The sequence below is a fragment of the Theropithecus gelada genome, chromosome 1 (assembly GCF_003255815.1).
Source record: "Theropithecus gelada isolate Dixy chromosome 1, Tgel_1.0, whole genome shotgun sequence".
In the NCBI taxonomy this organism is placed as follows: Eukaryota; Metazoa; Chordata; class Mammalia; order Primates; family Cercopithecidae; genus Theropithecus; species Theropithecus gelada.
The window spans coordinates 76,654,095-76,678,501 of NC_037668.1; the positions used below are offsets into that span (position 1 = coordinate 76,654,095).

General features: G+C 43.5%; 2 protein-coding genes across 6 annotated transcripts in view; both read right to left on the minus strand.

Moving 5' to 3' along the window:
* Window positions 1-24,407, minus strand: part of AGBL4 (ATP/GTP binding protein like 4) — a 1,451,937-nt gene that overhangs the window by 194,111 nt on the left and 1,233,419 nt on the right. The window lies entirely within an intron of this gene.
* The window catches only part of BEND5 (BEN domain containing 5), a 50,154-nt gene continuing 33,285 nt past the window's right edge, over window positions 7,539-24,407 (minus strand). For all 5 annotated transcript variants that reach the window (XM_025357703.1, XM_025357719.1, XM_025357728.1 and 2 more), the window contains 3 exons: window positions 22,820-22,968; window positions 16,488-16,701; window positions 7,539-8,059 (listed from right to left, as the gene is read on the minus strand). In XM_025357703.1, coding sequence (XP_025213488.1) covers window positions 7,902-8,059; window positions 16,488-16,701; window positions 22,820-22,968 — 521 coding nt within the window. In that variant the 3' untranslated portion in view covers window positions 7,539-7,901. The remainder of the gene's footprint in view (window positions 8,060-16,487; window positions 16,702-22,819; window positions 22,969-24,407) is intronic.

The window sequence follows — 24,407 nt, forward strand, 5'->3', positions numbered from 1 at the left end:
ACCCCTAGGCAGAAATAACTTTTTTGGTGTTTATTTCCCATAGTGTTTCCTCACCAGGGACCAGGCTTCTAGGGAGAGGTCCATGCCATCCGTACTGGCTCTGTACTGGGCCTGGGGACTCAGAGATCAACACAGGGTGGTCCCCACCTTAAAGGGCTTAGTCCACGGAGAAAGATAGACACACAATGACGGGACAGCTTGATGAGGCTCTACCAGAGGTCACAAGAGGTGCCACAGAGCAGGGGGAGGGGTTCCAACCCAGGCTGGAGCTGGAGCACAAAAGATCTCCTGGAAGGAGGAGAAGAAGAAGCAGGTCACCGGGTAGAGGAGGCAGGAGAAGCCTCAGATGGAAAAAATAGCTTATGATAATGTTGAGAGATCTAAGGTAGGATCTAGCATGATCATTAAGATGCCAGACACTGGAGTCACACAGGTTTAGATGCCAGTTCTGGCTTCTCCAGGTCATAGCTGTGCCATCTTGGGCAAATTACTTAACCTCATTAAATCAGTTTCCTCATTTGTGAAATGCAGATGGTAACAGTACCTGCTTCACAGGGTTGTGTGAGAATTAAAAGGTGAACAGTGCTACCTCATAGTAAACGTTCAATAAATATTAGTTAATTAAAAAATATCACCATAACTATATCTCTTGCACCTAGCACAGAGTAGGGGTTCAGCAAACATGTATAGAGATGAATTACACAGTCCTGCCTGCAGTTCACTGACAGCCTTGTGAGGAAGAGGAAGCTAAATTAATATTACAATACAATCCTCTGAGTGTTACGGTACAGGGAAGACTGGAGCTGGGAATGAAGGATGGAGGAAGACTTGGAAAACTAGAGAGGGGAGAGAGTCCTTTAGGAATAGATGGTAACGGGCTCTTAGAGGAAATGATATTTGATTTGAGCCTTCAAGCCCAGAGAGGATAGTTTTTTTTGTTTTGTTTTGTTTTTTTTTCTCCCATGGTTAACGATCTAAAAGAGTGACAAGAATAAGTTAGAGCCCCAGACTGAGCAGGGCCAAGCAGCTGAAGGTAGAGAGGCAGAGGAGCGGGGGGAAAGTGTAAAGCTTGAGGGTGCTCCACAAGGGCAGGACAGTGTGGATAGTGCAAGGCCATTTGTAACTGGGCTGACGTATGGCTGATTCCAGAAAATCATTTAAATTGAGTCCTTCTTTTCCCAGAGGTGGGAGTAGGGTAAGGTTTATGTGAGGTAGAACTGGGGTATAGCGTAAGAGACCCATGATCACTGCAATTCAGACCCTAAAGTCTCCAGAAATGATCTCAACATGGAAACCTCATTTCTGCTGAGTGCTGGCCATAGCTACAGGTGGCCATGAATGAGAAATGCTGAGGAATCAATGGCAGGGAACCAAGGACAACTACGCAGGGAACGCCACCTTGGCATTTGTTCCCTGTGTGGCTTCTCTGACAGCTGCTGCAACAAGGACGATGGGGTCCAGTGTGACTGTGGGCAATGTGGGCTCACTAAGGATTTCTGGGTAAACTTTAGGTGCCTATTCCAGGGGTGAGGAGGGTCCCTGGCCCAGACTCCTCACAGAACAATCAGTGTGGGGGTGACCCAGGCCCTGGATATTTATTACCTTCCTCTCCCCATTTCAGCACTGCCCGGATCAAGAACCCCTGTGGTCTGACACTAGGCAGTGGCCAAGGCCTGGGCTGCCTGAGCTCACCAGGGACAGAGCTGTCTTCCCAGCACTGGGACTGAGCTGTGATGACCCCAGGGTTTGCTTCTGCTCCATTGCTCTCCCTTCATCTGTAGGTTTCTTCACTGTTATCCAGGCCTGGATTGGGCCCCAGTCTCCTAACAGGTCTTTGACTTTTGTCATTTATTCATTCAATAACTTTTTAATGAGTGTGCACTATATGCCAGGTTCTGCGAATGCAGCAGTGAACAAAACAGAAACCAAGAGACTAAAGTGGGTAGTGAATGGAATTATGATACAGTTTGTGAATTATTCAGATCAGGCACATAAGAAGAACAGAGAGAAATTATTCAGATAAGAGTAACAGAGACAAAGAAAAGTGACAACTTGGCCTAAGTACTGGTCAATACATCTGGTTATTGTTTGTTTAGTTGGGGTGGGTGGGTGGGCATTGGTGAATAGGGAGGGATTGGGGGGTCTTTTGTATTTTAAACACAACTTGTAAAGAAGATCTCGACCAGCTGAAATGTTGGGCTGAAACCAATAAGATGAAATGGAACAGGGACGAATTCAAAGTCCTGTATTTCATTTAAGAAATATACTTGAAAATTTTACACAGTTAAAGGGTGGGGAGGACTAAAGAGCTGTTAGGATAAAAAAGGAGAGGAAAAAAAGAACAAAAAGATTTCACATTTACTGAAGGCTGGAACTGGGGTCGAGCGGGGACTGTAGGTGTGGCTGTAGTCAGGACCTACTGACTGTAGGTCAGTATGATTACCCAACAACTTACAATGAACAGGGGGACTGGGGTTGGGAGACTTTAAGAAACTTGTTCAATTTCCTCTAATCTAATAAATAGTGAACGCAGGGTTTGAATTCAATGTCAGTCTCTCTGGCTCCAAAATTGATGCTCTTTCCCTTATAACACAGTAAACGAAAGGGACAAGTATCGTGTTAGCCAAAAAGAGAGAATAGCGGACTGGTAACATTTCCTTCACTACATACTGTCACTATTACCTTACTGAGCCTTATTGGCTCAATTTGAGACAATTCTTTTGCTAAAGATGCTAATTCAAAGTCCGAGAGTAAGAGGTGACATCTTGCTGATCGAACTCTTCCTGGAGCACCAGGTCCAGTCCTGAGTCTCATCTACAGGGGCGGATCCATAAAAGAGCAACCAGGATGGTCAGAGTTCTCAGGATTAGGGAACTGAGAGATACTGAATGCGTAGAATGCTTTGTTCACATTATCTTACTTAACTCTTAACATAATCCTGTGAGATAGATGTTACTATTCTCGTTGTCAAAATGGGAAAACTGAAGCTCAGAGAGGTTAAGAATTTGTTCAAGGTCACACACCACTAAGTGGAAGAAACAGGATTTGAACACATGGCTGTCTAAATCCACACTCCCCACTCTTTCGCATGTAGCCTTCCACACACGAGAAATGGTGAAGCAGAATTTGAGCTATTTATTAGTTGGTGAGAAGAAATGACAGTCACCTTCAACTCTACAAAGGGCTGTGAGTGGAAACATTCTGTGTGGCTTGAAAGAGAAGAATTTGAATGACTTTGAAAGTCTCACGGAGGTAGAGTTTTAGCTCAATGGAATAATATTTTACTGATGGCAATAACTGGATGGACTCTTGGGTAGGAATATGAATTCCTTGTGCTTGGAGGTATTCAAGCATGGTCTGGAATGATATTTGCTTACAATGGGGAGATTTGGGTGGAAAACTTCAAAGTTCATCTTTGATCCTTAGGTTCTATGAGCCTATGAAGCTGCCTGGCAGAAAGGGATCAATCACTTCAAAAGAAGTGAAAATATCTATTGGTTTGTCTATTTGCAGACATATAGGCAAAAATTACATGCCCAGGTTAACACATTGGTCCATGAGAAAACTAAACACAGAAAATGAAATGGATTCTGCTGAAATTACTTATAGGTTTTAAAGAAGTTTTCCTTTTCTACAAAGAAGTAGCCAAACTCTGGAAAGACATGCAGTCTTGACTATAATAAAATAAAACATAACAAGGTGCTATTTTTCACCTATTAAGTGGGCAAAATAATTTAAAAAGTGGTCATACCCATTATATGTATCAAGAGTGATAAAATGTCATTCCTTTTGACCCAGGTACAACCACTCTTAAGAAAACAAGGGAAAATATAAAGAGAAAACATTGTGAAACAGAAAAATCTTCATCTAGGTTTATTTATAAAGAGTCTAAAAATCCAAGGAAGTTGTAAATGGGCCCTTGGGTGGCAGTGAGTAGGGGCTGAGGTAGGTGAGGGGAGCTGGAAGCCGAGGAGTGAGCTAGTCAGCATGCGTGGGGGAAACCCCCCATGTACGGAGAACTATGGGATAAGCAGGTGTCCAGAGAGCCAAAGGTGGGTATGAAAGCCTAGGTCACTGCGTACGGGGTCAGCAGGTTAGGAGGAGCACACGTCAGTGAGGAATGAACAGGTGTAGGGAGAGAAGAGAGGAGAGGAAGCCCAACATTTACTCTGACAGCCATTTAGCCCCTCTCTTGCTGGTGCACATTAATTACACTCTTATTACTCCTAATAACCCTATAACTAGACCTTATTTCCTCCATTTTGCAGATGAAGAAGCTGGTGTTAAGAAAGACGAAGTAACTTGCCTCGTCTGTTTTTAAGTGCTAGAGTTGGGAACTAAAGTCGCATGCATCCGCCTCCTAACTCTAGCTCACTTTGCCCGTGTGTGTGATGAAAACCGTGCAGCCAGGCCCTTCACAAACCCCTGATCTGTGGGTTAGGGCTTGGGCAGCTGACCAGGTGGCTTACTCAATTGCAGCTTTATGTCGGTCCACTTTGTGGATGTTAGAACTGATAGTTATGAACTTTATGGAGCAATGGTGAAACATGTTAAATGCGAAGGGAAGGATACAAAGCTGACTATGTGCTATAATCACAGGTATGGAAAACACATATTTTCACCCTTGAAAAAAGACTACATGAGATACATCCAAGTGCTTTCAGCAGTGCAGTTTTGAGGGTATTTCCTATTTTTGGCAATAATTTCCATAAAGTAGTTTTTCACTATAATTACAAAAAAAAATCGCAAGTTAGAAATGCCTGCAGGAAGCATACAAGCACCTAAAAGTCACCAATATACTTTCCTAAGCAAGGAAATAAAGCCAAACCCCATCTTTCTGTTTCATCTGGTGTCAGAAAACTTGTTGCCGGGGCTTCTGAAGACAGCGCCAAACCTCATTGATTTAGGTCCTGCCAATTCAGTATTGACAGTCCTCTCCTACACAACTCACTGGCCTGGCACAAGAATCCAAGGAATCTAAGTGTACAAGCGAGGGAAAAATCATTTGAGCCTAGACAGAAAGTCACCTTCTGCATTGTGTCCAGCTGAACAGCATTTGGTGGCCATGAAGAGGAATTCTAAACAGGTGTTACGGCAGTCTCAGTTACTTAAGAAGATAACTACTCTCAATTTCAAGTATCCTCAGGCATATTAGAAAGACCATCAGTTTGTTGGCTCCCCATCCATTTTTTTTTTTTTTAACATAGGCAACACTCTTATTCCTTCATTTTAATGAAGGTCTTCTAATGACTTTAACTGGTATTTTTCAAAACTGACATCTGTGTTAAAATACACGTTCCCAGCCTCATCCCAGACCTACCTAATCAGGCTCTCCAAGCCAAAGCACAGGAAATGTGTATTTTAAGCACCTCAGCCAATTCTTAAGATTGGGCAAGTTTGGGAAACACTCTACCAAACAAAATGAATTTGAGTTTTTATATGTATTTGAATGTAATAAAACTGTGACTGTTTATAAGCAGTACTATCATTCCTAGTCCCTCCAAATGGCCTGAATTAATAAGACTGATTTCCATTGACTAATACTTAGGTTGGGTTTCCCCTAAACATATCCTGAGACTATGTGACTAGACTCACAGCCTAGACCATAATTTACCACTCATCTTTCAGGAAAGAGGTAGAAGGGCAGGTTTTTCACAGACCTGAGTTCTGATCCAGGTCCACTGCTGACAGCTCCAGGACCTTGAGCAAGAAATTACTTAACCTTTTTTGAGCCCATTTCTTCATTTGTATGGGTGTGAGAATGATGATCTTGCCCTCATATTACAATAACAAGGCACCAGGTACACAACAGAGGCCAAACCGTCTCAGCCTAATTAGCGTGTGAAGCCTCCTGATTACATCAGAATTGGCTCCTACAAGCATGATTCCTTGTTGCATCTACTTCTGATTTCATTCTGCCTTCTATGCTAAGGATAATAATGAACATCTGCAAGGGTCTTTGTGATTTACAGAGCCCTTTTTTCAGATATTATCTAGATTACTCTCCACAACAACCCTGAATTAGGGATCATTCTCTCCACACCAGAAGAAACAAGGCCCAGAGGTCAAGTGACCTGCTTGGAAGTGGCAAAGCCAGGATTTAAACCCAGATCCCATAATCTTTAACTGCCCTGTTCTCTTGAATATATGCATCAAACATTACACAAAGCACTTTCACATATATCATAGCATTTTTATTATAGTTATTTCCACAACTATTCCCCCACGAACCTAAAAGCACTTGTAAAGCAGGTACCATACTTTATCAGTCTGTAAGGAGAAATGCAGAGCCTCTGAGTGGGTGTTAGTATCTCTGTTATGCACGGAGAGAAAAGGGGATGAGCTCAACAAGGATGCAAAGTTTGTTTTCCAGCCTCTCACGCGCTCCACACAACTCATGCCCCAGCTTCCCCACGCCCTTAAATGAACATATCTTATCAAGTATTTATTGAACATCTATCTACTAAGTGTCAGGAACTTTACTTACCTTGTGAAATGAGTTAACATACTATGTTAAACACTTATAAAAGTCTTGGCACATATTAACGATCTGTTAATATTATTAAGTTACCCACACGGCCTATGAGGTAGGCATTATTTTCCTCCTCATTACTGATAAGAACTCTGAGAATAAGTTTAGTTAACTGAAAGTCAATTAAAATACAAGTTCTCAAAGTGGCAGCCACCTCTCCTACTTCCTCCAGTGACCCTGAGCTTTTGGTTACAGACTACCAATTAATGGATGAACCATTAGAGAAACCAGAGGCCACTTTTCTAACCAACGATAACAGCCAATAATCAGAAATGAGTAACAGTTGCTAACATTTATTGAACACTTACGTTATCTCTAATCCTTGTAGCACCTCTGAAAGGTAGGTATTATCTCCTTTTCGTGAAATAGAAAATGGAAACTCAAGAGAGGACAGGTTAAGCCCAAAGCAGGCAGGGGAGCCAGGCTTGGAATCTAGACGCATCGGCCCAAAGCCCTTGCCCTTTCTAATACGCCATGCATACTTCACAGGCATTACAGAAAGCAAAGTGCAAATCAACAGGAAGTTCTAATGTGGTTTGCCAGAATGTGTGCCAGGCACCTTAGAGACTCAGTAACTGAATAAAGAATGAGAAAAAAATTATGTAACTTGAAAGAACATTTGAGATACAAGATAGGATGAAAGAACTGATACCAGGTAACAGTGCCCCTAGTTCCTGAATGTAACCCTATGCTCATCTAGCATTATCACCCTGTCTTCACCCCTTTACAAAGATTGATTCAAATTATCAGGGAAGCTGAATCTCAGATCACCTCAAGTGAGAAAGGTGACTGGTCCAAGATCTGGCCTTTGAAGTCAGAGAAAGATATCTGCTTTTGAGACAGACCTTCAAATCTGTAGAAAGCAACCATATCTCTTAGGAATTTTCTCTCCTTCAGCCGGAATATTCCTCCCCTGAAAGGAAGGGCATGCCAGGTGGCACAACACACTGGTCACCTCCACTGTATATGTAATATACTAAAGAAATGAGGATAAAGACTATCTACATCAAAGAATTAATGAAACTTTATTATAGAACAAAATAGAGGAACAGAGAAGTCCTTGGATGGTAAAAATATCCATTCAAATCCCAGTCAAGTGACAGGCAACTCAGGCAACCTTATCTCCCTCCAAGAACAGTGTTTTCCCCATTCCCAGAAGGACACCAGTGCCAGGCTGCTCCTGACTCTCAGCAAAGCCATCTGTCTTCTTTGGAGTGTCCACACTCAGAACAAGCCGCTGACCCCAGAACCCGGTGGATTCCTGCCCACACACCACCATGCATGGTGGGGTCTGATTTGGACGGCACCATCGCTCGCAAATCACATGCCACACAAGGAAAACACAAAAGCTTTATGAAAAATCCAAAGTTTATTGCAAATTGTATTTTGCTTCCCTTCGTTCTTCATTTTTACAGGATTTATTGATATCCATGATTTTTTCACAGATGTACTTGTTGACTTTGGAGAGTCTCTGTGCAATTTCAGTTTCATCCACAGTTTCTTGTGCTATTCTGTCATACAAACACTCTAGACAGGGAGAAGAAACAAGGCCAAGGATTAATGGTGAATTTGAGTAAAAACCTTTTAAGGAGGGTAAAAGAAAATGTGCCTCTCAACATACATCCCAAATACCAGTTCATGTATCTGGCATAGCTATATTTTAAAATTTGCATCATAGAATGTACTTAGAAAAGAGGAGCTATACACTGTAAATGCACACTTTAAAAGTAATGATGAAGCGCCACGTGCCCACCTCTCGGTGGGGCAGGATACTATCGGTTCCTCCCAAGCACCTGGAGGCCCCTCCCTAATTCTTTACTCTCCACCAGAGATAACCATTCTCCTGAACTTTTGCTTTTTTTTTTTTCTTTTAGTGTTAACACATGTATATATCCTTAAATAATATATGGTTCATTTTTCCATTTTCAATTTTTTTATAAATGTGCGCACTCTATGTATCATCCTGACTTGCTTTTTTTTTACTCAAATGTTACAGTTTTGAGGTTTACTCATGAAGTTGTAGATCATTTTCACTGATGAGTAGTGTTCTATTGTATGGCTCTGTCACAATTTGTTTATCCATTGTATCATCCATGGATACTTGGTTTTGCAATTAAAACCACCCTGGCACATGCCTCTGGGGAATACATGCAAGAAATTCTCCAGTATCAGCCTAGGCGTGGACTTGCTGAATGTTAAGATGTGTGCATATGCAACTTTATTAGGTGATGCCTGGTAAACTGTTTTCCAAAGTGATTGTGCTGACTGGCACTCCTAGCAACAGTGTATGCAAGTAGTACTGGTTGCCCCATTTTAATAGTACTTGACATTGTCACATTATTAAGGTTCTGACAACCTGGTGGGTGTGAAGTAGTGTCTCACTGCTGTGATTACTAATGAGGCTCAGTACGGCCACTCTCTTACTGAGTCCACCGTTTGCTGTGATAAAGCAAAAAGCCAGCTCCAGACAAGGTCTGGCTGGAGCCTGATTTCAACTGACTGCCTAGCCTGGGGACCTGGTGCAAATCATTGCCCTAGATTCCTCACCTCATAAGTAAGGATAACAAACTACAGAGCATTTTTTTTTTAATGCTGCCATGAGGCATATGGGATAAACATGTTGCCTTTTTCAAGTTGTAAAGAATACTATACCTGTATGGGGTTGTTCTGAGTATTTTATGTATTTACAACTATTAATTCCTAGGGCCTAACACAGTGTTTGGCACAGGGGCAAGCTTAAATAAATACATGTGAAATGACTGAAGAAATGCTTTTCCAGGGAAACCTAAGGGAATACAAATATTGTGGACAGAAGAGGACTAGGGTGTGGGTGGTGAATGTACCATGGGAGTGTGTAATAATGGGCAAACCCCCTGGGGACTCTTTGAGCCTGAGTTTTCTCAACTAAACAGAATGGCAATCCAACCTTGAGGAATTGCTATGGAGAACAAGCAAAATCTTGTCATTAGCAAACCAGCTCAGAACAGGTAATTGTCTCAGAGATGCAGAATGTCAACACTAGAAGGGATCGTGACGACTAACTTGTGCTAACCTCTCCACTAACATATGAGAAGCCCGAGCCCTGGAGAAAGGGAGTAGGTATAGGGCAGAATCCACTGCTACCTCCCCATACGCTGAGCCCTTCCCTGGGCACAGAGCCAGCCAGTCTGCCTCCTGTTGCCATCCATGCTGCAGGTGCACCTCCCATAAGCGTTCTTTTTCTGAGGCACCCTTTTCTTTCCACCGAGAAGGGTTTTGCACAGAGAAGCCTTTAAAAGCTTTTAATTGACCTCTACCCGTCACTTCCTGACTACTCCCAACCCTGACTAATCCTCACTTCATCTTGTCTTTCATCTCAGTCCTTTCCGTAAGGACTGAGAGACAAGAAGGTAGGAGGCCCTGTCTCTCCAGTCCCACCTCTGCTATATTCATCATCCTTTTCAACCTATTCCACCTGTCAGTGACTCTGCTCATCTCTGCTTAAGTCCTTACCCTTCACCTGCCTAAGCTCTACTCATTCTTCCAGATTCAGCCTTCTTGAAACCTGGTATCAGACTGAATTAGGAGACCCCATTCTACCTAGAACTCTGTGCTCCCACACCTGTCTGGGTTTTTCTCTCTGTCAAAGCATGAATCACAATCTAATAAAACTGTAACCACATTGTCTCCCCCAACAGAGTGGGACACTCAGGCAGTCCCTCTGTACCCCTAGGCCAGGAGAAAACAAACACCCAGAGCGACTTTGTTGGAACCTGAACCAAATGAGGGCGACAAACTGTGATGAGAACTGCTTAGAAGTTGAGATATTCATATCTGATTCTAACCCTAGATGCTGTGCAACCTCTAGGGGGGACTTCTCTGGGTCTGTTTCACTATCTACAAAAGTAGCATGTCAAACCAGAGAATCTAAGAAGATTCCCCCAGCTTGAAGTCTCTAATTGTCTGCAAGGTAATAATGGCAGGTAAAGTGGCAAAAGAGACAGAAGGCAGGACAGTGGGCGTGGTGGCCCTTGGAGCCCCTAGCACTAATCAGGGAAGAGGTAGAAGGAGAAAGGTGCAAATGGAAGAAGGCTTTCGGAGGAGCCCCCATAGAATTTCAATCATTCTCATTTCCTGTGGGTAACAGCACTGAACGAACAGCTTCTCAGGTTGATTAAAAGGCTTTCGTTAGACTCTAGATATTAATCACCTGCAGTTGCTGGGAATGTCTCCCTCTGCGAGGGAGCATTTGAGATTATTGCTTAATTAACAAGGTTTATAACAGTGCTAATGTGTCCTATTAAAAAAGTTATAAAAATTAACCAGAACGCAATGCTGAGGCTCATTTAGAAAACTCAGACACTCCACAAAAGGTCATTTGACCTTAATAGGTTTAACTGTCATTCTGGAGCTTGTCATTAGAGCAAGACTCTGCTTCAGTTCTCCTGCTTTTATCTTTCCAAAGCAGCATCAATGTTTGCCCCATCCCTCTGCTATCAGGTAAGGAATTATTTTAAAATCAAGGAAAAGAAGAAATCCTCACCAACTCTGTGAGCATAAAGGCTTTTCTATTTTTTTATATGGCAAATGTGACTACATGTGATAAAATCAGACAAAATAAATACAAACAATCTCAATCCAGCAGACAGCTTGCATAGGAAGAACCAGCCAAATGCAATCTGGAATAGCTCAAATAATTAGGCTAAAAACAGTGGTTATATCGTGGGATAGGAGACAGACGTCAAACCTGCCTGTCTATTAAAAAAAAAAAATCAACATTATATTTTAGTAATACAAGAAACCTCTGGCGACAGCAGGTAGCCTGAAAACCCAGTTCAGCTTGGCTGTCTCTAATCAGACGTATGGCCTTGGGCAAGTCAATTTCCTTCTCATTCATGTACACAGCAAGCATTTATAGGCAATAAGGGTTAGACAAGGTCCCTAGGAGGCAAAGATACAGTAGGAGAACTGAGGTAGGCACTGGGTGCTCTGAGATGAATGACAGAAGCATCAACCCACCCTAAAAGGTCAGAGATGATTTCCTGAAGGAAGGCTCACCTAAGCAGATCTGGATGGTAAGCAGCAGTTAGCCAGGCAAGGTAGCACAGATGGAAGGTAGGTAGTGTAACCTGTGTTGCAGGCATCCGCAAAAGTATCTGCAAATTCCCCAAGGTGACGGGGAACAAGGCTTGCTCAGGGAATACGGCAGTTCACCATGGTAATAACTTAAGAGTGCAGGGGGAATACAGCTGAAAAATAATACTGGAGATATAGCCAGGAACCAGATTACAAAGGTGCTTTTCTGGCATGTTAAGAAGCTTACTCTTTAATAATGAACATTCCGAACAGGCTGTGACTGGGTGGTGGTCAAGGGATATCTGGTTTCTGAAGATTGCTCTGGTTACATAACGGAGAGAGGAGTCTGGAAGCTGCCAGAGTAATGGAGGGGAGAAATGAGTGTGGGCTATGAGAAGGGCAGTAACTATGGAGAGATACAGATGGTTCTCTCCATATTTGGAAAAAGGAGAGACACTTTAAAATGGCTTAGAAAATGGGGGAGTGGATCAGCAGTGGTTTAAGAGAGATTTGGGGCCAAACAGATGGGTAGTGAGGGATGTGGAGGAGTCAAGGATGAGGCCTGGGTGCCTGGCTGGTGGTACTACTCACCAAGACAGGGAACACAGAAGAGGCGAAGGCTTCACAGAGAAGGAGAGGAAGAAAGAAAGAGAAGTGAGCAGTGCAGTTTTGCCAATGCCATGTGGACATCTGTGAAGAGATAACCAGTGGGCACTTTGATACACAGATCAAGAAATCAGAAGTGTGGGCCGGGCGCGGTGGCTCAAGCCTGTAATCCCAGCACTTTGGGAGGCCGAGACGGGCGGATCACGAGGTCAGGAGATCGAGACCATCCTGGCTAACACGGTGAAACCCCGTCTCTACTAAAAAAAATACAAAAAACTAGCCGGGCGATGTGGCGGGCGCCTGTAGTCCCAGCTACTCGGGAGGCTGAGGCAGGAGAATGGCGTGAACCCGGGAGGCGGAGCTTGCAGTGAGCTGAGATCCGGCCACTGCACTCCAGCCTGGGCGACAGAGCGAGACTCCGTCTCAAAAAAAAAAAAAAAAAAAAAAAGAAATCAGAAGTGTGAATTGAGTCAAATACACATTTGGGAGTCATCACCCATTGAATCAACAAATATTTATTGAGCGCTTACTATAGGCTAGCCCCGAACAAGATGCTGATAAAGTTTAATTCTAATGGAACTGGGAGAAGAAAGAAAATTATCAAGTAATAAAAGTAAATAGGAATGCTATGCAGAGACTTAAAGCACGTGATGTGACAGACAGCAATGGAGAGGCTACTTTAGACTGAGTGGCTGGGGAGGCCTCTCTCAGTGACAGGGAGGGAGGGCATGCAGATCAGGAGCAAGCGAGTAGGAACAGAAAGGACCTGGAAGAAGGCCTCCAGTGCTGCAGCATGGTGGCAAATGGGAAGTGTGGTACAAGATGAGGTCAGAGGCGTCCCAAAGGCAGATCACTAGGCCCAAAGGCAGATTATCTGTAACAGATGAGGAGTACGGATTTCAACCCAGAGCCAAGGGCACATGAAGGCAACGGGAACAATAGGAAGTGAAGAGAGAAGCTGAGGAATGCTTGGTAGGACTAGAGAGAAGGTGGCTGGACACAGAGGAGAGGGCCTATCAAGGAGACTGAGAAACCAGAGAGGTGGGAAGAAATCCCTAGTGTGCAGAACAGGTTTCTCAGTGAAGGAGGAATGGTCGTGTCAAACGGTGCCAGTGAGAGTGTGAGAAACACACAACGATTTAGTGATGAGGAAGTCACTAGGGACCTTGGTGAAAACACATTAAGCAGAAGGCTGGGAGGGGAAGGCAAATGGCAAGGGCATTAACAGGGAACACAGACAGCGGGTGTAGCCAGTCTTTCCAGGAGCCTGGATGTGAAAGAAGGGAGATATGACAGCAGCTGGGTGACAGAGTGCCCTTCAAGGAGGATTTCTTTGCTTTTGTAAGAAATGAGTGATCAAATATATTTATACAATGCTGGGAAGGAAACAGTAGAGCAGGAACATAACTGAAGGAACACGGTACTTAGGAAGGCAGGTGGATTAAAATCCAGAGCCCAGATGGAGAGAATTACCAGCCCCAAATAAGGAACTCTTTTGGGACAGGAGACAGGAAAATGGAGGACATAGTTAATCTGTAGGTGTGATGCTTCAAAACTGTGGAAATTCCTTTACTTTCCTCTGTGAAAGAAGAGACAAGGCCTATCTCTTTGATAGATGTGAACTATCGTATTTGGAAAAAGTAAAAAATTTTTAAAAACGCTTGGAAAATGAGGCAGTAGATCAGGGAGGGAAACTCAGACAACTTGGCAGATGATGCTGAGTCCCAGCTGGGGTTGAAGCTAAGGAGTGTATAATGGCCCAAGCCACATGGCTGAGATGTGTTCTTCTACACTGCTGCACTGCTACAATCCTAGGCTGCCCTGACTATCTTAAGAGGCAAGACAGTTTCAGCTTAGTTTTCAGCTAAGAAATCCGAAACATATAGAGAAAGTGATTTACAAGAAATCACACCAAATTTGGTCAGGGGATCAGCTTGTGGGCCTCAGTGTTTCTTCTGTTCAACCTTCATTTACTGAGTGCCTACTATGTGCCAGACACTATGTTTGGCAATGAGGCCACAGAGATGAATCAGACACAGTCCCCAGATCCCTGAGGGAGACACACAGCAGATGATTTTATGCAAACTAATAATGGCAGGAACAGGCAGTTATCTGAAGGCACCCAGGACCTCCTGAGTCATGTTCCAACAAGCATAGCAGAATTAGAGGTTGGTCACCTATCAGGCAGGGCAGAGCAGGGCTGCACCCCCAGGATGGCCTTTTTCTCAGGGTGACCTCCCAAATCAGGCTTTACCATTTCAGACAGCAGCCAGATGAAAGGTTACCTCTGATTATCCAAAAATAAGCGGCTGCCTAAATCAATTAATCCAGAGCCAGCCAGGCAAGGGAGGCAGCTACGTTACAGCAGAATAAGCCCCAGACCAGAGTCGGTGGGTATGTGTTTGAATCTAGGCTCTGAAACCTTACAGCTTTTACCTCAGGCTGGTTGCTTACCCTATGTCCTGCCACCTTGAACTCCAAAATATACCCTAAACCTGGGCCTATTTCTCCACCTCCACTGCTGTGCCCTTAGTCTATGGCAGCAGCATCTCCCACCGAGAGCAGTGCATCAGCTTTGTAACTCATCTCTCCTGTGGTCACTCCGTGATTGGAAGACCTCCACTGCCCTTCTACTCTAGCAAATCCAAGCTGCTTACTGTGGCCTTCCCAGCCCTACGAGACAGGCTCTCGCCCACCTCCCTGAGCTCACTCTCTCTTCCGCATCCCAGCCACATGGGGCTTCTTCACACCCGGAGCACGCCGGCCTTCATACCTGCTGCTTATTCTGCCTGATTTGCCACCCTTCAGATCATTACAAAGATGCTTCTTCCACATCCAGATTGCAGCTCAAATGTCACCTCCTTAAACAAACCTTCTCCAACCACCCCAGTGAATGTAGCCCTCTCTGTCCTATACACATCATATGAGCAAGCTCACAGTACCTGAAATTATCGAGCTTGTTCCTAGACGTATTTGTTGTCTGCCCCCAGAGTCTGCTGAAAACACATGTGTTGACTGACTGAGTCTTACTTTCTTTATGAAAACATGGCAGAGCTGGACACTGGTCAGTGGTTGGGAGTACAGATTCTGAAGACAGCCTGCTGGCTCGGGTTCCTGGCTTTCCTACCACTAGCTGTATAACCTGGTCAAGTTACTTAACATTTCTGTGTCTCAGTTTCCTTGTCTGTAAAACAGGAATTATAATAGTAGCCAACAGTAGGGTTGTTATGAGGATAATGAGTTAACATATATAAAAGTGTTTTTTAAAAGAGAACCATTTAACAAAAACCCCCAAATCCTGAAACACAGTAAGTGCCTAAAATAATTAGCAACTACTGTATTCTCTTTGCTCCCTCTACACCATTGTTTGTCTCTATAGTTTGTGTTTTTTGTAGAGTAACTAGTTGTTTTTGTGTTTATCTTCCCTGTGAGACTATGAACTCCTTGCAGATGGAGGCTGTGCCTTATCCCTCTTTGTGTCCTCAATATCCGGTAGAGGGCCTGGCAAAGAACGGATGGATGGAGAGAGGGAGGAAAGAAAAAACAGAGAGGACAAAGAAGAGAGGAGGAAGGAGAGAAAGTAGAGGAGGAAGGAGGAAAGGAAGGAAGGAAAAAGAGGAAGGAAGGAAGGAAAAAAGGAAAGGAAAGAAGGAAAAGGGGAAAGGGAGGGAGGAAGAGAAAATTCCAGAGTCCAGGATACAGCCCTATCTTTAGGGAGACAAATGACTCCCTGTCTCTTTGCCTGCCCTCCAACCTGTACCAAATACCAGAAAGTGACTACCAGCTGGTCTTCATCTCATTAACTGCTCCAGGCACAATGCTAGAACCACCAAGAACTGCGTCCCCTAGCCTTGACCTTTCCTGCTCTGGGTACACAGCAGCATTCCCTTCCCATCTCCATGCCTTTGTTCAAGATGCTTCTGCCTCCAGAAGTGCAATATCTCACCATACATATCTGTGTCTCCTTGTCTGCTGTATCCTTCAAGGCTCAGTTCAGTGACCCCAGTCCCCAGGAATTCTTCCCTGATTTTCCAGCTAAGGGTATTCTCCCAACCTGAGAACTCCTTTAGCACGCCATCTGTCCCTTTCTCATGCTAATTCCTTGTGGCATATAATCATACTTGTGTCCACAGCTCATCTGCCCTGGTAAATGTGAGCTCCTCTGGGACATCTGCTAGGTATCCCCGGGCTCAGCCCAGGGTCTGGCATGCAGAGGCTTCATAAGTCATCATTGAATTGAATTGTGCCTAACACATTCTTGACAGAGTCATTGTGTTTCCACTCAGTGACCTACCTCTGACGATGCTTAGTTTGTGAGGCGAGAGGGGTGGTTTAGGGACTGCATCTTTCTTTTTTTTTGTGGCGACTCCTGTGACGCTTCTGTTTTTCAGAACATCTGTTCCCCAAATCATAACTGCCAAGTTCTTCGTGTACTTGGAATCTCCTTGGGTTACTTGTAGCTGGTGCCATTTCTCCTCATCAACCCAAATCCCGCTTCCCAGATGGACCTGAGAGGAATAAGAACACCAGCACCTGTTTAGTCCGACAGGAGGGCAGTGGGAGGCTTCTCTTGTCCTTTAAAAAGCATTGCTGCACAACTGTAAGAGATTCATGTCACAAATACGAAATTAACTCTCTTTAAGGGTAATCAGAATAGCTATCATCGACTGAATTCCTGTAGTGTGCCAGGCCTTATTATAGTGCTTTATATTTGCTATCTCAAATCTTCACGGCAATTGTGGATAGAAGGCATTATAACACCATTTTCCTTTCAGATGGAAACACCAGGTTCAGAAAGGTGGAGTGACTTGCTGAGCATCATTCAACTAGTAAGTGGCAGAGTTGAGATTCTACACTATACTTAGGTTATCGCGAGGCTGCTCGGAGCCTGACCAAATCTCAGGACACACATGTGTAACTTCTTTCTGTGTTACACTATGGAAAGTTCCACCTTCCTTTAACGTGAGTATTCTGGGACATAAACCTTCCTAGCATGGTGGTTCTCAACCTTGGCTGCACACAGGGGTCACCTAGGGAGCTGTAAAAATCACCAGTGCCAGCCGGCTGCCGTGGCTCACACCTGTAATCCCAGCACTTTGGGAGGTCGAGGTGGGCGGATCACGAGGTCAGGAGATTGGGACCATTCTGGCTAACATGGTAAAACTCTTGTCTCTACTAAAAATACAAAAACTTAGCCAGGCGTGGTGGCACGCACCTGTAGTCCCAGCTGTTTGGGAGGCTGAGGCAAGAGAATCACTTGAACCTGGGAGGAAGAGGTTGCAGTGAGCTGAGATCTGCACCGCTGCACTCCAGCCTGGGAGAGAGTGAGACTCCGTCTCAAAAAAAAAAAAAAAAAAAAAAAAGAAAAATCACCAGTTCCTGGGTCCCACTCCTAGAGAGTCTGATTTATTTGGGCTGGGTGTGGCCTAAATAATTCCAATGTATGGCTAAGTGTGAAAACCTCTGCCAGCTCAAGTAAGGAGAGCAGCTGCCCTGCCAACTGGAGTAGGGCTGTGCCAGTCCTTTCCCACCTCTGAGCTTCATTTCCCTACCTATGAAGTGGTAGAGCTGGATTTCATCTCAAAGTTCCTTCTGGCTCAAAACACCTATGATTTTAAACACAACCACAAGGTACCCAGTTTGATTCCGATGGCACAAAGAACAAAACACAGTCTTACGCTCCCTACAAGTTTCAGTGCAGAGCCAATAAGACACAGAATGTTCCAGCAATAAGCTACAAGATTTTCATTTGTTCTCCCTTCCTGCACCTTTAGTAAATCTAAAAAAAAAAAAATTAGTATAAAATTTAGATCTCACAAGTCATTTACTAACATTCATCATTAAAAAAACAGTGTTTGCTTTGACACTGCCATTTACGTTGTGCTTCTGCTGTGCCTGTGAAGGGAGGAAATGGCCTCTGTCGGGACACTGGGCGGCAGCTGCTAACGAGCTAAACTTTCTAAGGGGCATGAGAAGGATCTGCCAAAGGTCCTTGTTTTCAGAAAGGCCTGCAGGTTGCCAATGTCACATGGTCAGAGACATCTCTGGAGAGGTCCTGCTCTAAGAGACTGGATGCATACCCAACTAATGGTAGACCAGCAAGACCAATTGTTCAAAAAACAATTAAAGATCTTTCTACTACCGGAGCTTGGCTTGGGAAGGAAGGCGAGTACACATAGTTAGGCAGTCAGGTCAGCCAGCAAAGCTTCTTCCTTTACCAATTACTGAAATTTTCCAACCATCAAGAAGAAAAAAAAAAAATAGCAACACAACCCACCCATGAATGTAAGTCAACAATCTACCTGCACGTCTGACTTCACCTCCTTTTGCTCAAGAGATCAGACTGCTGCAGGCAATCAGATAACTAGATCCACCTGGCCTCTCTGTGCTGTAAACTTCAGTGCTGCAAAGCTCAGGGAAGATAAGCAGCCTTGGAGCGAGATGTACTACCTGGCTGCTGGCTAGGCAACACGGACACCAAGGTCAAGTGTGGCCTTTCCTCCGCAGTTCGAACTGCAGGTGGGCAGTCTGTGTGCCAGACTGGGCATGCTGAGGACAAGTTCCCTGCTGCTCCCTGCTGGACCCTGCATCACTTCCCTTGATGACACTTGAAGCCACCCACACAAGCTTCCTGAGACAGGAGAAAAACAAGGAACTTTGAATTACATTAAATTCTGAATCAGAAAATCATAGAGATGGATGCCAACTTCAGATTTTTCAAAAATCTCTGCTTCCCCCCTACCCCACCCCGACCCTCTGGGCCTTGCTTTCCTGTGATCTTTTAATTTGTTATTCTTGAAAGGGAGATGAAAGTCCTTTTAGCCAAAGTTCTACAAGAGAAAAGGGGTACTAGTATTTTTGAGTACTTATAATGAACCAGGTATTGTACATTCAATTTATTTATTCTTCATAATGACCTTAAGAGATGAAAATAGGTAGAAATTATTTTCCCATTTTACAGACGTAAACAGATTCAGAGGGACTATGTAACTTTTCCTAAGGTACACAGTCAATTTTGGAATCAAGATTCAAACCCAAATCCTGAAGCCTCTGCTCTCCCTGTCTTCCTTGCTGCCACCAAGGTGGTGCTGATATAGATCAAAGACAGCAGACCTAATACATCAATGTTCAGTTAGTTTTCCTTTTGAGTTTTATCTGTATCTGCCTGGCTATTTCCCACACCAACTTCCAGTGCAGTTCACCACTGCAGACAGGGAAACCAGGAAAACAGCCACGGATTGGCCTTTGCCTCCAGTCCTTGCCCCCTTCAACCTGCCCATCCTATAATCACGACAGATCAAGTTCCCTAAAACATCTCCTTCCTTGTTTGACTAGATGACTTCTGTGGTCTTTCAACTGTGTTTTTATGTAAATCCTCTGGAATTTTGAATGGCTCCCTGTTTCCTATCATATTTAATCCAACTTCCTTAGTCTGGCTTTGAAGGTCCATTAGAATCCATTCTGTTTATTACTACTTCATTCCCCTACTATATTCATCTATATAGTCCATCTATACTACAAAATTCCTGAACTTGTTCATTTCCTGCTACTTCCAGTGTGCTGTAACATCAAGAGGATGGGTGCTGGAGTGGCCAGCCTGGGTGTAAATCTCAGCTCTTCTACCTGCTTGCTGGTTAACTTGGGCCACTTTACTTTTCTGAGCCTTACTTTTCTCATCTATACAGTCAGCAGATCATTGCTACCTCAGAGTTGCTGAGAGGGTGAAATGAGAAAAGATATGTAAAGCGTCAGGAGGACAGCAACTGTTACATCCTTTACCCCCTTTCCCCTCCCCAGGTTTCTGCTCCTGCCATTCTCTTGCCCAGGAATGAATGTTTTCCCTACGTTTTCTTAAGCCTGCTAATCTTTCAAGCCCCAGTCTAAAATTCAGGAAACACTCCTTAGTTACCGCAGGGCTAAGTTCTATCCTTTCTGAATTTCTAGCCCACTTAGAGCCTTTGCCACCTGATTCAGTCCTTCACAGTACATGTCAGTGGGGAGGGTCAAGGCTTTGCCTCTTCTGTCCCCTACAAAGTGATACGGGCTAGTCTGTACACAAAGCAGTAAAAAATCATGGGCATATTTAATGTCTTTATGGAACTGTTTTTCACTTCTGATGAGCTGCTGTTCCTTGGGGATGAAAATATTTTCTGACATTCACTCAAGTACAAGGCCAACTTTAGAGCACAGAAAGAAATGGGCTTCACTATGACCAATCACAGGTATATACGGGGGCATCTAAGACAAGGGCCCCTGAGGTTAGCAAGGCTCAAGGTCACCTGGAGCAATGGTCAGCTTTCAGGGATGTAGCAGAACAGACTGGTGAGAACACTGGCCTGGGAACCAGGAGGTCTGGCTTTCAGTTCCTGCCTACCTCTAACCTGTTATTTAATTGTAGAGGAGTCCCTTCTCTGGATATGTTTCCCTATCCATACTACATATAAATTAGGTTATTTAAAATTTAATGGTCTTTGCAGCTTTATGATTCAATGAGTTTTTGAAATAAAACATTTTAGACAAAGAAACACAATGCACTTTACCCAAATCAGAAATTTGTGTGGCAAGCCCGATTCATGTAAACCACAGTATACTATTCGACCAAAGTTTTAGTGTTATGTGTCAAAGGAGGTTATTAAAAATATGGCATCTGGTAGGAGGGAACTTGATCAGAATATATTTATGTGAAAAGTTTTATAGGACAAAAATCATTTCCTACTAGGAAATGTATCCCATTCCAGTGCTCTAAGCCTTGCAGAGATTAAGGCCTCTGATCGTGCAGACAGAAGGAAGGGTTAGAGAAGACAGCAGAGCCAAGAACAATGAGGGCTACTTGGGGGATGTGGAAGATGCTTTTCTGGGAAGCTGCCATCATTTCCAGTGTGTCTACTTCCTTTCCTCTGCGTTTAAAACTCTCTCTGCCTGACTACCAATTAGGTGCAAACAAAAACCAGGTTAGTCTTACAGCAACATGCTGGCAAAAACCAATGAGAAAACAAAATAGGCATTTTCAAGATTTGCTGTTCAACTCATGTGTTAAAATATTAAATGAGGTTTGAGAGACTCGTTTTCTGGGGGAAGAATGCTATCTTTGCAAAAGAGGCCCCCTATACTGCTCTGAAACTATCCATCAGCCTTCAAGGCAAGGGAGAAATAGATTTCTCTTGGAAGCTACTTTAAGAAAAACTCTCTAGTCACTCCACAATGTGTTCATGACTAAAAAGAAATCAACAAACATAGTATAGTCCTAACTTTTATCTTTGATTGGGGAAGGTTCACCAAACTTAGATACACAGTTTGAATCAGAAAGGCCTTTGGAGAGCATCAATCCGATCCCATCTTTCACAGATAAGGATGCTGAGACCCAGAGAGGTGAAGGACCTTTGCAAGGTCACACAGGTAGGATAGATGTAGAGCTATACTAAGAACTCAGGCTCCAGGCTGCCGACTTCCAAACAGTCATGCCACCTCTCCTCTGCAAAGCTGATGTTTCAAGCCTGTTGAAGGGAGCAAGGCAAGGCAGAATGGACCTCTGCAGGGGAGGAAGCGCGCAGTGGGAGATGCAGGGAATGACAGCACATCCAAGAGAGCCCTGAAAACTAATACGTTTCATTTCCTCAGCTTGACAATATTTGCTTTGGCTCAGGTTGGCCAGTTGCAGAGACATATCTGGACAAACCCAAATAAAACAAATTTTTCTTTCTCATCAACCTATCAGAGAATGATACTAAATAAACAGAGACCTTTTGAAGCATGAGGCAAGAAAAATGAACCAACACATGACGCGTTAAGGAGCATGAGAGGCGATGTCTGTAATGCATGCCACAGTGGCAGAGAACAAAACACTAAAGCTGAATTTCACCAGTGCCTACACAAAGGGCTCTGATATACTTCTTTAAAGATCAGTTCAACTGAATGTTAGAAGAATGTCAGAAGAGTTTCCTCCCCTGCCCTGCTGGTATATATCATCATGTGGCTTTAAGATTTTTCAAAAGCGATTCCATTACTAATAGTGCTTAAGTTTTTGTTCATGATTTGTTTTCAAGGTCATATAAATAACTCTGAGGAGTTCTCTGTGGTCCTAGGACTGTGGGCTAACCACTGCTGCATACACAGCTTGAAGGAGGCTTAGGGATAAGGGAGTATGTCTTATTCATCCCTGTATTCCTGTTATCTAGCACAGGGTTTAGAACATACAGATACTTTCTAAGTGGTGAATGAATACAAATTGAGTTGTTATCTGTAAATCAGATACTTTATTTCCAGCTCACCTTATAAATTTTAGGCATCTGGTTTCATAGGAAGGTGGGACAAGTTTCATCAAACTCTCATGGGAGTTAAGAAATATCTTTTTCACTAGTAAGCTATTTTAAAATGTCAATTTACTTTTATAGTTGCTTTGGCTCAATATTTAAAAAAAAAAAGAAAGAAAAAAAAGGAAGAAGGAAGAGAAAACGCCCCAGCAAAGCTACGCTACTTATAATATACAAATTCCAGAAACAGTCATTCAGGGCTAGGCCAGGAGGCCAACCAGTCAAGCCGTGATTTGGAAAGCTCCCACCATACTCTCCACCTTTACTCTGACTAACAAACACTTGCAGGGAATGGATATTGAGCTTAAAACACTACCTTGCCATTGTCTAGGATATACTTGTCCATGACAGGCGCAGGAGCGGGGTAATAGGACGACGTATTTGCTTCCTCACTGAAAGTGCTCCGTAACTCCGGCTCGGGCTCGAGACATTCTGACTTTACTTTTTCCAGATCAATGGCGGGACCTAGGCAGTTAAGAAAAGAAATCTGTCTAGAACTCCAAGGAAAATAAAAGGCAAATATTTTTAACTAGGCATCTATCAGCACACAGTGGCACAAAAATATCCTAGCTTATTTTTGTCCATTGAACTACACTTAAACCCAGACTTGAAAATAATATGAGGCATGAATGTCACAAGGGAAAAGGTGGAAAACTGGAAGACAAGAGTGGACTAGACTCTAATCAAGTTTGAATGAGAAGCACTCTTCCAGGCTGTCATTGTCTAAATGGAAAGGCAGGGATTCAACTTCCTGCACAGGAAAGAGGTTCTGTTAAGGCTGGGTTGGAGAAGAAGGGGTGGCAATTACTGGAATATGCAAATCATGTCTTTGCCAAAATCCTCACCTCAGTATCTTACAGTGGAGAAGGCCGTAACAGAAGAAGGGAGCTTAGGAAAGTGTGGGCAAAAATGTGAAGGCCTCCCCCTCCCCAAGACCTAGTATCTAGACAGGGGCATTTGAACCAAGAAATTAAAACACAATACACATTAAGCCCCTGATTGCCTGATCCAGCAGCTACTCTGATTTTTATTTTAATGCAATCAACACAAATTACATGCAGTTTAAAGAGCGAAAGGAAGCTAGATAAATGGTGATAGTTTCTAAAGGGGTTATTTTTTCTCCATTAGCTTTTAAAAATGGACTGTTTTTAAAAATCACCTATTGTGTGTTGATTACTAAAGGGCAGAGAAACAGGATGAAAATGGGTAAATAAGGCCAAATGACTTGATTAACTTTTGTGGGAGAACAACGTCAAAGGCCAACATAATTTAACATGCTGGAAATTCTCCCCATGCAAACATTTCAGGAGTTGACTGAGATCAGAGATTTGGCTGCTGCCACAGCAGCTCCCTCTGGCCGTGCATGTTAACTTAGGTAACAGATGAACTCACAGACCAGCCTTCTCTTATCCTAGCCATGTGGAAAACTGGGTACAAAGCTCTTTATATATTAAAGCCCTTTGTAACAATCTGCTTGCAACTCTGGGTTCAGTTGACACATCCTAGACTTTGGTTGGTGGCAGTGAAGGTCCTGGTGAATTTGTTACTAAAATTCCTCATGATACAGCTTCCCAGGAGACAATATCGATCCTGAATTGCTGGCAGCTGCTAACTGAAAGATGAAATCTCTGTAGTACCCTAAGATTTAAAATGAAACTTGCACAAAGCTGAATGCAAGATGACTGGGGAGCAGAACAGTGCAAATAAAAGAGCTTGACTCCTTCTGGTAGAGATTTCAGGTCCCATTCCTGGCTATGCTATATTTTAATTGTGTGACCACAGGTGAGTAAATTACAGATACAGAAGTTGGCAGAGCAAAGGACCAATAGCATCGTAATCGTTCTGACAGCACCTCCCAATAAGATGTGCAGGACCTATTCAAGGGCTGGGCCTAGGTCTTATTC